Source organism: Jaculus jaculus, chromosome 1 (genome assembly GCF_020740685.1).
Source record: "Jaculus jaculus isolate mJacJac1 chromosome 1, mJacJac1.mat.Y.cur, whole genome shotgun sequence".
Classification (NCBI taxonomy): domain Eukaryota; kingdom Metazoa; phylum Chordata; class Mammalia; order Rodentia; family Dipodidae; genus Jaculus; species Jaculus jaculus.
In genome coordinates, this window is record NC_059102.1 from 141,419,651 (window position 1) to 141,436,885 (window position 17,235).

Sequence of the window (17,235 nt, forward strand, 5' to 3'; positions counted from 1 at the left end):
TTCCTAAAGGTTGTTTTATTGTAAAACCATAAATACAACACTGACATGAACTCGCTTAGGCGACCGATCCCCTCTATCATTACAAGGATGTCTTTGCCTTGGCATGAACCAACTGGGAAGTGGGGGGGCAGGTACTGAGCTCAGGGCTGGGGCTTTTGGTGATTTAAGGAACCCGGTGGAACCTTCCTCTTCTCCCAGGGAATATTCCACTTTTGGACAAGAATAGACAGGTAAAAACAGCAACATTTAAACAGTTCAGTTTTAAAATTTTTATTACTTTGTAAAAATCTCTCTTTTTTTTTCCTATTCCTTTCCTCCATTTGACATCAGTAAAAGTTTTCAACATCATGAAACTGATTTGGCTGCAAATGGAGAAATGGTACCAAAATAAAGTGAAACAAACAAACAAAAAAACCCAAAAGACACAGAGAAAATTCTAAATAAACCCTCCAGTTTGGTCTCGGAGGTTTACGTATCACGAGAACCATCAACTCAACTCCCATGCAACGGGACTCCTTGGAGAACTGTTGGGTCCATACCAACCATACAGGAGACCGCCAACAACTCTTTCTTAACACAGCAAGTGTGACACTAGGAAACTTTAGGTAACTTTTTTTTTTTAAATACAGTACATGGTCCACAGGGTCCCTAAGATGGCCCTGCATAAACCCCCGTGAAGACTTGAGCCAAGCACTGGCTATTTATAAAAATATTGTGTTGCTACAAAAGTATAAATTAATGCTACCGGTATTAAGAAATATTAAACACATAAAACTTATAAGGATTAAGAAAAATATTCATTAATACCTGTAGAAAACTCTGGCCTAAAAAAGATATTTTTTTGTTTTTTTTTGTATTTTTTTTTTTAAAGATGACTTGAGTTTCTTGCACTTGAAGCGAGACACTGATGTGTCCATGGTATTGCCTAGAATGTCTTTACTACTGAGAAAGAATGGGGTGCACACACATGGTCACTGAGTGGGGGGTAGGAGGGACAGGGCACCAAGGCGTTCTCAAGGTTTACCTGATGTGAACGAATCACTAACATGAGGTTGTGGGGGAAAGAAGGGAGGATCTGAAAACTGAAATTGATGCTTCTTATGAAGCATGTCCGTTTTGGGTGGTTGTACAATGACTTCCTGATGCTTAGGGTCTGGAGGGCCTGGCCTCGTGGCTCCTCCTCTGCCTTGGCTGATGAGGTTAGCTCAGGCCAGGCCACTTAGCTCACTCCCTTCCTGGGGAACCACCCACCCTGGCTGTGTCCTAGGAAAGCCGGTTGGCTCCTGAGCTGTGGGAGGAGCGTTCCTTCTGGCAGGCTTTGGACCAACTGGCATTTTAGGAAATCCAGGCTCCTGAGACAGTGGGCAAGTTGGTTTATGCCTCTTTAAGGAACTTTGGTTCTAAAAGTCAAAGTGTCCTGTGGAGTGCTTGGGCGGGTGGGACCCTGGTGGGTCATGATGCTCTCGTGCCACTGCAAGCCTAGCAAATTCTCTATGCAGGAGTGCAGCTCTGAAAGGGACGCCTTCTGCCACGCTGCTGCCTCACACCTGCAGGGGCTCTGGTGAGCGCAGATACCTCTTTGCCCAGAAACCACAGGTTCCCTGGTTCAAAGCCAGAGCTTCTGACTACTGTCCTCAGACCCGAATGAGAGGAAAGAAAACTACAGCAAGAAAATCCCCCTAAAAGTCCTGCAAAGGGGAGACTGGGAAGGAAACATAAAAGGGAAACACTGTATCATTGGTTCGCCATAACTGGCCTAGCAAACATTAGCCACAGTGAAGGCGAGGAGTGGCTTCCTTGCCAGCCCTCCCACTACCCTGGGGACAGGAGTCCCCACCTATAGTCCACAGGGCGTAGCCTGAGCCTCACTTAGTCTTGGTTCTGCCTCCCTGGGACCGTCCTCCAGATACATCCCAGACACAGCGATGTCACATTATTCCCAAGGCCAGGGAAAGCTAGGTATCTGGGGAGGAGGCGGCCTGCTGTGCCCGCTTCAAGCACCACCAAAGGTGACAAGGTCTGGGTATCTCAAAGGGCCTCCCTTCTGTACCCACATCCTGGCCTCTCTGTGAACCTTTCTGGTGTCTCTGCGTCCCCAGAGCATAGCTGTATCCGGGTTCTCCCCACGTGCCTGTTGTTAAAATAGCCTGGCCCAAGTACAGGGTGCCTTGTTCAAGAAAAGGGGGTTTCCTGAGGCAGAAGTTTGGCTTCACAGTGGAAAACATGCCTTGCAAAATTCTTCTCTGGTGCTTCTTAAAGTGCAGGAGATACAAGTTGTGAAACTGAGAGGACTGTGGGCAGCCTACACAGAAGTGTTCAAATGAGTTCCCAGATAGATGCTGGAGATCCACAACTTGCCATCTACAGAAGCCCCTCCCCCACCCCTGCATGCCATGTGTGGAGAGGCTCCGTGGTGGATGGTGGTGACGCATCTTTGTGAAGCAGCAGGAACCACTTCCCAGAAGGGAAGTACGTACAGTTCTGCTCAGGTAGTGCCCTTTCTGCTTCCTGGTTTCTAAATGCCACCTGGCCCATGGACAGAGGTGTTGGGAACTGGAGAACTGTGCTGGGATACACAACTGCTTCCACACACAACCTGGGAGGTCCCACTGCGCCTCACAAACATGGGACCTCTGAGGCGATTACAAAGCCAAGACCGTGCCTGATGCTGCAGGACTTGGCTTAGGCTTTGTGGGCCAAACAAAGTGATGTCATATGAGGGTCTTAGAACAGCCTGCTAAATGGAGGTGGACTTTCTCCATCTTTCTTCTTGGGTCCGTGGATGTCAATACAAAGATCATTTCTGTCAGGCAACCACACAGCTCCAGGCAAGCTGTATTCAAGTCAGCAGTGAGCACATGAGAGAAATGGTCTGACTCCCTGGCCCCCAAAGGCCTGTAGTAGAAACAGCTACAGTGTTCACAGCACTGGGATGACAAAATCCTTCCAATGGTCAGGGGAAGGCTGGGCCCCAGGAGGTGAACTGGAAAAGCCCTAGCGCTTTGGCAGAACTAGAACTTGGTAAGGTGGGTATTGCTGTTAAGGGGCTGTGGCTGGACCTGGGAGATCTTTGGGTTTTATTAAGCTGTTTGTTGCAGGATTTTCACTGTGGGGATGGTCTTCATGAGGGAGCAGGCAGGGAGGACACCTGGGTATAGCCTTCCTTGGTTTTGAACCCAGTTTCTGGAGAGCCAGAGGATGCAAGAGAGACATGACTGCTTGCCATCTTGCCATCTATGAGGAGGAGGCAGCCCAGGAGACAGGCTTCTGAGGAGCTAGTGAGAGACAACACACCCACAGAGGAAGGCTAAGCTTTAAGTGTTAAACTGAGGTGCAAAAAAGCTGGACGTGGGTTGACAACCTGTGACCAGATGCCTGAAGTTCAACATGACTTTCTCTGATTTTTTTTCTGGAGGGAAATATTCTATGCTCTGAAGAGGAGAATGCTCAGGGCTCTAAATGAACATCTGGGCTTGGCTGGCAGCTTGTGGGACAATATGCCTGGTTTCTATGGTTTCGCATTCACAGGCCCAATGGCAGCAGCCCCGCCCAACTGCTCTCACTGACCCTATGAAGTGCCCAGCTCCTGTGCTTCCAATGTGGCTATGAGTGCCAGGTCAGGGCCCATCTTGGACAGTCAAGCAAGGCTGGAGATATCCATCATCAGCAGTGCAGAGTCCACTTTCTGGAACACCCTGAGACATCCATGTTCCCATATGATCCAGGGAGCAACATTCGATTCTTGTCTGAATAATTCCATTGTGGATGAGTCTTTTTTGATGGTGTAACCCAAAATGAAGACATTGTGGTAGAAACACCTAGAGCTTCTCCAAAACCAGAACTGGATGGTGGTTCCTGAGACCATGGCTTGCCAAAGCAAATGTGGAAATGACCCCTGTGATCCATCCATCTGTGTGTTTAAGAATATGTAGGGATTCTGGGTTAGCTCTTGTGAGGCGAAGAGTGCAGGCTTGGTCCTTGAGGACAGCATCCTAGGCCAATGACCGTGATCCTAAACCTTCTTGAATCTTTAAGCCAACGTCACTCCCCTCCTGCTGGTGACGCGGGGAGAGGACTGTAGTACAGTGCTTTCGTAATCGAGGTATCTCATAGTTGAGTAATGCTCTGTGACCAGGAAGGGGCAGTGCAAGCCCCAGGATAGCAGAGGTGCCTTTGCAAATAGCCCCCAAAGGGTGGCCATTCTCAGCCTGAAGCCCCATCACACAGCCCTGGTCACCTGGAGGGACCAGGGACCCCAAGATTTTTATTCCCAGAGAGGTGTGGGGAGGGATTTGAGGGTTGACCTTTCTCTGGTAAAGAGAATGCTATTCCCTCTTCTTGGCATCTGAACTGTGTATAGAAGCATGTGCTCCTGGCTGGGGATCAGAAGAGCGGCCTTCTGACCCCTTTCACAGCATCGAGTCGAAGGTGTCCACGGCGGGACACCAGCTATTTGGTCCACAAGGCATTATGCACCCACCGCTGTCTTGGGTGGAGCTCTGAGGTGCCTGTGGGGAACCCCTGAGGGCTGTGGACCCCTGAATCCCTGGGGCCCTGGGGAGGGGAAAGGAGACTGTGGGCCTGGGGTGTGGCAGATGTAAATATGGACAAACACAGGAGTTCCTGCCGAGCTGAGAGTGGGAATGTGGTGAGGAGTGCAAAGCAGTCTGTGTACAGAGGCAGACCTTAGCAGAACCCCATGTGAACCAGGAAGCCACTTCTGCTTCCATTCAGGACCCCTAAGCCACTGCTGCCTCTATGGCTTCCACCAAGCCTCACAGCCAAGTGACCCACAACTCCTTCCCACCCACCCTCACTCCAGACAGCATAGCCACAACCTTGGCCTTGTGAATATGTGAAAACTGGACTGTGCAGGTGGGAAGGATCCTGAACGTGCCACTGAGATGAGCTAGTTTACAGTGTGACTTGCGGAACAAAAAGGGCAAGTAAGACAAAACAAAACAAAGGAACATACATACATAAGTTATAGACATTCAGTGCCTCCTAGCAGAGTCTAAATCAAATCTGGAAAAAACTGAAACCCCCCAAAAGATAAAGATTGCTAAAATGTTGGAAAAAATATTGAGTGGAGACAGTTTTCTAGACTTCTCTGAAAAATGTCTTTTTCTCTATGTTAAAGAACAAAACGTCCACTTTATATTCTTAAAGCCTCCTCTCCTGATGTGGGGAGACAGATGGGTGTGTTCTAAGGCGGCTGCTCGTGACACCCAAAGGCCGTCACGGACGCAGCGGCTCAATGCCCTGAAGGTGAACGAGAAACAAAGTCCAGTGCAGAAACTGCCCATCAGATGCAGCCTGGAGAAGCTGTGCAGAGCAGCTGGGGGCAGTGGGTGGGCACCATGGGGTGGGGAGGGAAGTGATGAGAAGGAGTCTGAGGGTGGAAGAAAGGGAGGGTCAAGTCACTTCAGATGTCAGCTGCCTGAACATTTCACATCAGCTTCTCCCAATCCGCACACCTGAAAACAGAGTCCTTAGAGCCCCTGCCCGAGAAAGGTGAGACTTCTCCCGCTTTCCCCATCGCTCGGTTTTCCTGACACACCCAGCTCACTGCACACACGCCTGCAAGCAGGGGCGTGTACATGCACCAGGGTTGTGTGTGTGTGTGTGTGCACGTGTGTGTAGAGCTTCTCTGGCTGTGCAGATGAGCATGGAGTTCCCCTGCACCCCACACCATGGCATGCATGTTCACGCCACACATGGAGGTATGGACTCGTGCACACACACACACTGAAAAAAAAAAAAAAGCACTTAAGTTTCCAGGGGGCGTTTACAATGAGGTCCACAGTGTTTAGAACTTAATTTTTTTTCTTTGTGACAGTGTTGTGTGTTTTTCTAAGGTTTTCCTTTCTTTTTGTTTTGTTTCTCTTTTTTGTTTTTTTCTTTTTTCTAAAGTCAAGTCTTAAAGCATGTTAGACTTCAGAAACATGAGCTTGTTCATGTCTTCTGGACTGAGCAGTCGTCTCCTTTTGATCAGAAGTGCTTGTTCACACATATTCACACACCCGCTTCGCGCTCCCACAGCAGGAACTGCCAGGAGCCAGAAGGCGAGCTTGGCGAGTTTCGTGTGCTTTTGGGTCACACATGACCAGTACTGGAAGAGATCTGGGGTGGCCTGGAAGAGGGGCTCCTGCAGGTAATCGTACACTTCATTCTTCCCCAGCCGGTCGTCCTCCTGGGCCACGGGGTGCTCGCCGGCAGTGGAGCGAGCCTTCTTGGTGGCGGGCTCAAAGTCAGCCTCCTCGGCCCAGGACTCCTTCACTTCATTGATGAGCTCACAGACTTTGCCGATGATCTCCTCGTGCTGGTAGGGTGGCACTGGCCGCAGCTTCTGTTGCGGGTCCAGGATCATGGCCACTTTGTGGGCTGGGTGCACCTTGAAGTTCTCCTTGAGCGCTTCCAGGAAAAGGTGGCACAGTTTGCTGACGGTGCCCGCGTCATTGGCCTTGGCCGTGAACAGCTTCTCCAGCCGGACATAGGTGGGCAGCACCAGCTGCAGGGTCGGCTGGCTCTCATTGCTCAGCTCGATGACTGCCTGCTTCACGGGTGTCAGGATGGCGGCCAGGTTGCTCAGCAGGTGCTTGTTGAGGCTCTGGATGAGGTTCATCTTCTTGGCCCGGCTGTAGAACTCACAGATCTGCTCGTAGCGCTCATGCACCAGCAGCAGCGAGTCTGTCACCGAGTTCCAGCAGGGAGGCGGGGATGTCTCCTCCAGTGAGCCGAAGGTCTCCTTGGCGAGGCCCGTGGAGCCAGCCAGGTCCTCGCACACATTGAGCAGCTCGATGACCTCGTGCATGCTGCGGGCCTGCAGTGTCCGCTTGCTCAGCACACTCTGCACTACGGAGTTCAAGGCACAGGCTGAGCAGCGAAGGCACATGCCGGCCTTGGAGAAGGCAGACGCACTCACACGGCAGTCGGTCACGTACACCGTCCGGATCTCTGACATCACGAACTCCGACAGCACGTTCTGGACCCAGTGGTGCACCAGGTCACCGCTGTCGCGGATGTCTGCGCCCTTCACACCCAGCACGTAGCTCTTGATGTGGTTGCCCTCGGCCTGGTAGGCCGTGAGGATGTAGCAGGAGTCCGGGCCAACACTCTGAGAGTGACAAGTGACACCGATACCCAAGCAGGCGTTGCTGCCCAGGGCACATGTCACCTTCACCTTCACCTGGTTGTACATACGTGGCAGGTGTTTTAGTGCTAGTGTGTTAAAATTACCCAGGATTTCAGTGACTGAAAAGGCCCCGTAGCGAGCGCCACTGTCTACCAAGGTCTGGGCCAACTTGAGGAACTCCTTGCCACTGACCACACTCAGTGCGCCCAGGTCGGCACACATGACCCGGAGCAGACGCTCTGCGATGTTCTGCCGCTCCTTCTCAGGGATCACACTGTTGGGTGTCAAACCACTGGTGGTGGCTGGTAGGGGGACACAGAGAGAGACATGATTACTTGTGGCACTCAAGGCTGCTTGGTCTAGCAGCAGTACAATCCTCTAAACACCTAGTATCAGGAATAACAAAACAGGAAAAACAAACTGGAATGGGCTAGTTTTAACATGTGACAGCATCATATGAATAACATTCTAAGATTGATTAGTAAGGCACATGTGTCATTCTCCTAGACCTTTTAAGACAACCGGTTTCACCTCTTCCTCACACAGGAACTGCCATTACAATAGGGATTCTATTTTAGTGCACAGTGTGTGCAGTGTGTGCCCTGTGCACGTCGGTGTGGTAGTCTGTCTCCTCTGAGTGTGAAGCTGTAGTTTTCCTAAGCCCTGGTGATTCTCCACTCTGTGATCCCCACAGGACTGGGGTTATAGGAATAAGTGGCCATGTCCAGCTGTTTTATGTGAGTGCTGGGGAAAATCAAACTTGGTGTCAGATCCTCAGGCTTGCATGGCAAGCACTGTAACTGCGGAGCATCTTCCCAGCCCCAAACAGAAATCTTCAGTGAGTAAACTCTAAGGGTCTGTTGTCAGCAAAGCCAGCAGAGATTGTATACGTGTGGGCTCCAGTTGTGACTCTGGTTCTAAGTGATGTTCTCTGACCTCAAATCATCTCTTCTCCATGGCCTCCTCCTGCCTATGAGGTAGGCATTCCCACCATGAAGCCCTACATTTCAGTGTGCTTGACTGCCATGCGCACCATCTGCAGCCCCGCAGGTGGGAATGGGAAGAGGACAGACACAATAAGGCTGCGGGACCTCCGGGGCCCTGTGCTCCAGCAGCCAAGGACACCTACTGTTGTTGGCACTGTTCCTCTGGGCCTGAGGTTTCCACTTCTCTTCCACTGCAGCAGGTGGTGATCGGGACTGGTTGGAGGTGATGTTGTTTTCATTGTCAGCTGTGAGCACAATGGGGACAGTGTGTTACCTTAAAGGGTAAGAGGCCACTGATGAGCAAGATGATAACAGTGTGGGAGGTAAAAGTGACATACAGTGTGAGGGACTTGGGCCTGGGTTAAATCCCATCTCCTCCTTGGGCAACTGTCTATGTTTACAAAGTCTTATTTTCATGGTCTCAGAAAATGAGGACAAATGCATGGCTGCCACACCTGCAGGAAGGTATTGGAGACCAGAGCATGGTTGATGGTCCTAAGACAGAGGAGACACTCAGCTGGTGGGAGCCCAAGCCTGGCCAGACACCCTGTACTCACAACTGCAGTATGCACCAGTTACACCCCAACCCAACTGCTCCAATGCCTCATAATCTCTCATTTCTTTATGTAACTTATTTTTGTGTGTGTATGTGGTATGTGTTTGCATGCTTGTATGTTTGTGGAGGCCAGAGAATGATATCAAATATTTTCTGCTATCTGCTTTTTGTTTTTTTATTTTATTTTTTTGAGGCAGTGTCTTTCACTGAATCCAGATCTCAGTGGATTGAGCCAGAGAAGCTAGCCAGTCAGCTCAGAGGATTCATCTGTGTCTGGCTCTGCAGCGCTGGGTTACAGGGACATGCCACAATTCCTGGCAATTTACGTGGGCACTGCAGACCTGGACTCAAGTCCTCATGTTTGAACAGCAAGCACTTTACCAACTGAGTCATCTCTCCAGCTCCAATCTCACTCCTTTAAAGTATAGTTCTTTCTGTATCTATGATTGTATTATAGTAAGGAAAACCCAGTCCCTACCTACATGGTATGAAGCACTAACTTCCCCAACCCCTCATTGGAAGATGTGGACACCGAGGTCCAGATTCATAGCAGGTTTGGCCAAGACCACAGAGAGAGAGAGAGAGAGTGGCGGCAGGGCTGCGCACAGACCTGGGCAGAGTGCAATTCAGACCTATGAAACCCAATCTGCCCGAGCCTAAAGGCTGATCCACACTTGTCCTAACACCTTCAAAGGGAGACTAAGTAACTCCACAGCAGACAGGGGCTAGCATTTTCTAGAGAAAAGGTATAACCCAGCTCTCAAGGATGTACAAATGCACAGTACCAAGTACTCACTGATAGCAACGTATGGCCTCTGACCAGGAGAAGAAAAAGCAATCACCAGAACCAGACCCACACTAAAACTTGCTGTTATAAATATCACACATGTGTCAAAAACATGAAGGAAAACATGCTCATGAGGAGAGAAATGGCAAATGTAAAAAATAATCTCATCAGAACTAATCAATAAACATCAAAATTAATCCATTGAAGTGCAGCTAATATGTTAAATGTATCTCATTTTTACAGCCACTCAGATAAAAATAGGCTGTGTGTCATGGCAGAGAAGACCACTGAACTTAGAGACAGGACCACCTATCTATCATCAACCACAGGGGTTTATAAAGGGTAGGGAAATGAACAGAGCATGGACAGTATCAAGCAGTTCAATACACACATACAAGCATAAAATGGGAATCTGAGAAAAAGACAATGGAACAAAAGAATATTTGAAGAACTAGCAAAAAAAAAAAAAAAAAAATCCCAAACTGAGTTGAGAAGCTAGTTTAGTCGTCAGAGTACCTGCCTCTTAAGCATGAGGAGCTGAGTTCTATTCCCAGAATTCACTTAACAGTTAGGTGTGGTGGCACATACTTGTAATGGCCGTGCTGAGGAAGCAGCTTTTCTAAGACTCGCTGCCCAGCCCGCCTAGCTTACTTGGTGAGTTATAGACTAGTGAGAAACCCTGTCTCAAAAAAGGTGGACAATTCTGCAGGCACAACACCTGAGGTTGTCCTCCATCCTTCTCTCTCTCTCTCTTTCGTACATGTGTACAAGTAGCCACACACACATGAATGCCAATGTAAACACACACAATTTTCAAACTGGATAAAATGTAAAAGCCCAGATTCAAAAATCTCACAGTTCCAAGCAGGATAAACATAAAAAAAACACTATAAGCACATAATATCACTTCATAATTACTTCTTGAAAGCCAGTGAAAAGAAAAAAAAGGCTGTAAAAACATCTACAAGGAGGAAGATTATGTATAAATGAGCAAAACCAAGAATGACAATAGTCGTCTTATCAGAAATTATGTAACTCCAAAAGGCAAGAGAGTAAATGTTAACATAGCATTCTACATCTAGCAATAAAATCTCTCACAGATACAAAGATGAAATGGACTCTTAGGACTAAAAATTGAACTTGTATTATAAGAAACATTAAGGTATGTTCTTCAGGTGTGAGAAAAAAGGAATCAAACAAGAATGTGGGTATGGAGAAAGGAAGAGTGCCAGAAACCACACACTTATGGATGAATGCAGAAACACCCCCCCCACTTCCAGTCTCTCCAAGTTAACTGACGGCTCATTGAAGTAGAAACAGTGAGCTGCAGCAACCTGAAGTAAAAGCAAACTGCACAGCAAGGGAAGTATGAAGACCAGGGTGGAGAACCAAAATGTATTGCTGAAAGGTTCACAGGTAATATGGACAGGAAAATAATATTACTTGAAGGCACACTGTGATCAGTTCAAACTATAGAGCGTAAGAGCCAGATAAACCATAAAGAGTGACATAAAAATACAGCTAGTTATTCAACTGTGGAGATAAAAATAATCAACCTAAAATAAGTATGGAAATTGGAGGGGAACAAAGACAAAGAGCAAAGGATGGGTAGCAAAAAAGCACCAGTGGGGTCAATTTATTCCCAATGCACAGGGAAATAAGAGTGGACACCACTGATTCAAAACTCCTAAGAGGTAGAGACCCATATTTTAAAAAAGGCCTGACAATATATGATGTGTAAGAAAGCCACACGGGGCTGGAGAGATTGCTTGGGGGTTAAGGTACTTGCCTGAAATGCCTAACAACCTGGGTTCGATTCTCCAGTATCCACATAAAGCTACTGCATAATGTGGTGCATGCATCTGGAGTTCATTTGTAGTGGCTGGAGGCCTCAGTGTACCCATTCTCTCTCTCTATCCCTCTGTCTCCCCCTTCTTCTTTCTCTGTTTGCAAATAAATAAAATATGTTTTAAAATGGAAGCTACTTAAAAAGAAAAATTAAATGTACAAGGCTGAATAAAGATGTACCGTTGTAGGGGTTTGAATGAAATGTCCCCCAGAGACTCATGTGTTCTGAATACTTGGTCCCCAGATGGTGGCAATTTGGGAAGGGGAAGAGCTTTTGGGAGGTGGAGCCTTGCTGGAAGAGGTTGAGGGCCCTGGAATTATGTAGCCAACCCCCTGGCCAGTGCTGCTCAGTCTTGCTGTTTGCTCCCAGTTGAAATGACAAGACAAGATGCCCAACCTCTGCTCCTCCTCTGCTTTTCCCACCACGATGAAGCTTTCCCTGGAAACCGTAAGCCAAAATGAAACTTTTCCTTCTATCAGCTACTTCACATTGGGTGTTTTTCTTCTATCAATGCAATGTGAAGATACGTATTACAACCATGCTAACAGAGATGAAATAAAAGCTGAATATGGGTGTTGTATCATTTCAGAAAATCAGACCTAGAACAAGAAACATAACCAGGGGTAATAACAGACCCTGCAAAATGGCAAAGAAGGCTATTTACCAGAGTGTAGAATGATCCTAAATGAATATATAGCTTCAGATATATGAAGCAAAAACTAAACAAATTCAAAGAAAAATGGACAAAAATCACAACTATAGTTAGAGATTCAATTCGCTTTGCCCAGCAACTGGTACTGGGAGAGGAGAGTGGGTACAAAAGACCAAGTATGTGCAAATTGAACAGACAGCATCAAGAAGTCATATATATGGTCCCAAACCATACACACACACACACACCCCCCACATACATACATACACATATATAAACATAAAACACCATGTTCCCACAAAAAGAAGGTGGACAGCAAACACAAGAATCATATAAAGTACTTTAAAAATATTTTATGTATTTATTTGAGAGAGAGGAAGAGGCATAAATATATATATATATATAAAACGTAGGTGCACCAGGGCCTCTAGTGACTGTAATAGAACTCCAGAGGCATGCACCACCTTGTGCACCTGGCTTTGCATGAGTACTGGGGAACCAAACTTAGGTCCTAATGTAGGTAAGTGCCTTAACCACTAAGCAATCTCTCCAGCCCTCATAAAATACTTTTTTGACTAGCCACAAACAAAAGAATACTTAGTGGTTCACTTGCAGTTAAGCCCTGGTGTACCCATTCTCTCTTTCTGTCTGTCTGCCTCTTTCTTTCAAATAAATAAATGAAACTATTTTAAAAAAGAAAAAAAACACTGAGAAAAGCTACAATTACTTGAGTACTAAGTATTGTACTTAATTTTGAGCTTGTGGTTTACATAAAAAGGTCAAGTGAAATTGGAAGAATATTTTTAAATATTTTACTTATTTGAGAAATAGTGATAAAGAGGCAGATAGAAAGAGAGAGAATGGGTGTGCCAGGGCCTTTAGCCACAGCAAATAGAATCCAGATGCATGTGCCCCCTGTACATCTGGTGGCTACTGGGGAATTGAACTTGGGTCCTCAGGCTTTGTAGACAAATGCCTTAACAGCCAAGCTATTTCTCCAGCCTGGAAGAATGTTTTGAACTTAATGAAAATAAAAATGTAACACCTCAAAATCTGTGAGTCAACACATGTAAGAGTGAAGCTACTGCCTTACCACAGACCACATGCAAAAATTAACTCACAACGAACACAGACCAGAATGTAAGAGCTAACACTGTGAAATTCTTATATAAAAACAAAAGAGTTAATTACACACTTGTGACTGGCACTAAATGGTGGGTTTTTAGATGGTACCCAAATCACAAATGACGGGAAAAAAAAATCCAGCCAAATGGGCTTCATCAAAACTAAAAGTTTTAGACGTCAAAGAACCAGTGCGCGTGGTGCTCCAGCTGCAGTCCCGGCAGCTTGGGAGGCTGAGGCAAGAGGGCAGCAAGTCCAGGGCCAGCGTGGGCTGCAGAAGAGACAAAAGAAGGGAAGGATGGAGGGAGGAAGGGCAGACTAACACAACGGGAAACAACTGCAAAATATACCTGAAGTGGTTTTATATCTAGAATATATAAAAAAAACTCTTTCAACTCCATAAAAAGATGAGAAAAAAATTGCCTCATAGGTAGAGGATGTGAATACCCATTTCTCTACAGATAAACAAGCAGTCACTAGCTGTCAGAGAAATGAGATATTGTTTTATAAACATCAGGATGGCTACTATCAAAAAGTACCAATGTTGGCAAGAACGTGACGAGGTCACACACGGCTGGTGGGGGCATGGAAACAGGCAGGGCCACCACACCTGTCTCAGCACCTCCCTTCTCCACTCAGCTTCACAAAGGAGTGAAAACACATGTCCACAAGGACGGGGTGTGAAGCCCTTAGCCCCAAGTCAGGCACCGTCTCAATGTCCTCAAGTTGGTGAATGGGTAAATAATTATATCTTTAAACAATGGAGTATTTAACAATACTAAGGAACTTCTGGTAGCAGGGAACACAGGTGAATTTTAAACATTTTCAAAGTGACAGATGTTAGATACAAAAGGAGTAGACACTCTATGAAGTCCACAAACCCAGTGAAAGCAAAATGACAGTGACAGTGAAAGCAAGCTCAAGGTGGTGTCGCTTACAGCAAGGCTGGGACTGGGACAAGGGGTGTGAAGGAAAGTTTGGGGTTGATGTTACCATGGTTTTGAGTATGATGGAGAGTAAACCACTAGATACATTTTTCAAATCCACAACACTGTACTCCTTCAAACTGATAAATTATATATATACATAATTTTGTTGTGTGTGTTCAGTTTTTCAAAGTAGGGTCTCACTCTAGCCTAAGCTGACCTGGAACTCACTATGTAGTCTCAGGGTGGCCTCGAACTCATGGCGATCCTCCTACCTCTGCCTCCTGAGTGCTGGGATTAAAGGCATGTGCCACCACGCCCGGCTTGCATTTCACTTTTTTTTTTTTTTTAAAGGGATCCCTTCTATTTCAAGAGGAAACAAATTTTCCTATGAGAATAAGCAGATTTTCTGACTTTCTCTACTGTAGTACAGAGACTTTTCTAATTGTACCATGGCCATGGGGTGTGACATTTAGTCATTCCAACTTTCTGGGCCTTAGTTTCCTCTCCTCTTGGGCTAGGAATGATTTTCTTGTTCTCTACTTCTCGATAGGGCTTCAAGGTGAGATGATTCACCTGAATACTAGATAACGGTGTCTGGTGCCCATTGGCTGAAACCATCCTTCTCTCCCACAGAAGCAGCTTCCCACACAACACAAACAAAGTTCTTGGTCAAAGCTCTGTGAAGAGGCTTGATCAGTGCCCAGGCTGGGTAAGCCTTGGCACATCTGTACCGCCCTGGCGCACAGCTGGGATGAGAGCTATTGTTGGGGGACCATTGTGAGAAGGAGAAGGCACAGGCTGAACATCTGAATATTGACCTTCCAAGTTCCAAAATAGTTTGAGCGCCAACATGACGACACACAAGGAAATGCCACACGTGACCTCATGCAGTGGGTCTCAGTCCAGATGTAGATGCACAAGAGCCAGGTGTGGTGTTGCATGCCTGCAATCACAGCACTTAAAACGGATGCAGGTGGATTGTCAATTAAAGACCAACCTGGGCTACATAGCAAGAAGCAAGACTGTTGACCAAAGAAAGCAGGTCCACTAAGAATACAGTATGAAGCAGTTACCTTCAGGCTAGCTATGTATGAAGTGTGACTGAATGCCACACTCAGATTTGAGTCGTCTCCCATATGACAATATCCAGAAGTCAAATTACCTGAAATCTGAAACCATTCTGGCACCACACTTTCAGATGAAGGATGCTCAACCCAGACAGGAACAAGTAGCAGGCGCCTGCTGTGGTAGGTCTTGAAATATACCACAGCCCTTTGTGTCCATCACCCTCACCATCCCTCACAGGAGATGTGATCAACTCTCTTATAGGTAGGGAAACAGAAGCCAGAAGTAGTCAGATCAGAAACCAGGTGTGGCCACTTCCTCACCTAAGTCAGAGAGCCACAAACTCCATTTGCTGCCTGCCAAGTCTCTGGGGGCCACTCAGCAGTGCCTTGTCACCCCCCCCCACTGGACTTCAGTAAGGACTGGGAAGCTCATTTCTGGGGGAGATTATGTCCACTCTCCCCCCAGGGAGATCCCCACCAGGGCTGCCCACAGCTGCAGAACATGGGCATTAAACCTGGGGGTTCCAGATGGAGCTCACCTCCAGGGATAGAATCCTGGTCTAAGGATCACTGATTTCATAACCTTGGGCAAGTTACATTATCACTTTGTGCTTCAGTTTCCTTTTCTGTGGAGTTAATGATACTTGGGGCACCGTGCTGAGATTACTTAGTGAATTAGGTATAAAACTCAAGACCTGGCACCAAGTAAAAGCTCAAGTGATGCTGGTGAGTGTGCATGAGCTGTACAAGTTTGGGCCAGTGGTTATGTTCTCTGGGCCTCGGTTCTTCATTTGTATAAAGGGGATGAAAATGTCTATAGCTAGTAAGTTTGTCTGGGACAAGCTTATGAAACAGCTCACATAGAGCTCTCAGGTCTGTGCCCTGCACAAGGAAAGCACTCACTACCATTGGCACGACTGCCAACCCTGCTCCTGAACTGTCGCCAAGGCAGACAGGAACCCTACAGCAGAGAGGAAGTTGATTAGTGCGAATTAGCCTGTGCCATTCAACAGCCTTTTAATGAGATTGGTGTTACTCGAGGCTGATCCCCCTTATCGGCGGCACTGTGAACTGTGCAGCTCATGACGCTTAATTTCCCTCCACAGGGCCAATCCTTTAATCCCGATTCAGTCTGGCTGGGATTCCGCCTGGCTTTGCACGGGGTTGCCGTGGAGGCATTCTCTGGTAGCGCTGGACCAGAACAAAGCAGCCTGCAGCTCCTTGGGAACAAGTCAAGATGCTGGAAGAGGTGGGGCCACCTCCTGGCTCAGCCTCAATTTGCATTTTAATGGCCTCTGTCTTTTAACTGTCAGAGGGATGGGAAGCACCTACCAGATGCTCCCCTAATTACAGCTTCCCCCAGCTGGCAGGGCCTGGGGCACACAGGGTTCCAGAGGGAGGGCAGCGAGACGCTGGAGACCACCGCCTGCTAGTCCCCATGGGGCATATCTAAATGGTTGGAGTCTTCCCTGGAGCGGGTTGGCTGCCAGTAGAGGGGACTGGGAGACACCAGGAAAACGATGGGGAGAGCAGTGGAGTACCTACGGTCCATGTGCCCTTGTTTTAGAGATGAAGACAGTTTCCCATGGGAGGTCACATAGCACCAAGGCACACCAATGGAGCACAACCCACACCCACTGTCCTGTCACTCAGAGCTCAGCTGTGACTGTGAAGAGTGCGTTTGGGGAAAAAAAGCCATCTCAAAGGTCAATGAATTAGTGCCTTATACAGCTGACACCCTGTAAATGCACGTCGAACGAGTGAATGAACCAGGCTGTGCTTACAGCACCTAGTGTAACAGAGCCTTGGGGCACTTGGTGCTAGTCAGGCCAGGTCTAGAGGTGATCTGAAGGGCTTGTGAGCCTTAGGAGGACACTAATGATGACACCAGTAACTGGAAAAAAAAAAAGCAGCCACCGCTGCTATAGGCACATTTCACATTACTCCCTCCCCAGTGCATGCACGCAAGGCTTGGATTGGTGATCCTCCTGCCTCAGGTTCCAGAGGGTAGGGATTATATGCATGTACCACCACACCTCATCAAGTTATTTTTAATGCTTCTAGATTACTCCAGGGATGAGTGGAGGGGCAGTAGCTGTCTTCTACCCCGACACATATTTCCCTTTTGTAGAATGCTGGTTCTCTTGGGCAG

General features: G+C 47.3%; 1 protein-coding gene across 10 annotated transcripts in view; it reads right to left on the reverse strand.

Annotated features, from left to right (window-relative positions):
- Znf618 (zinc finger protein 618) overlaps positions 1–17,235 on the reverse strand; it is a 210,889-nt gene continuing 193,654 nt past the window's right edge. For all 10 annotated transcript variants that reach the window (XM_045143945.1, XM_045143921.1, XM_045143964.1 and 7 more), the window contains 2 exons: positions 8,265–8,366; positions 1–7,437 (listed from right to left, as the gene is read on the reverse strand). In XM_045143945.1, the coding sequence (XP_044999880.1) occupies positions 5,921–7,437; positions 8,265–8,366 (1,619 nt within the window). In that variant the 3' untranslated portion in view covers positions 1–5,920. The remainder of the gene's footprint in view (positions 7,438–8,264; positions 8,367–17,235) is intronic.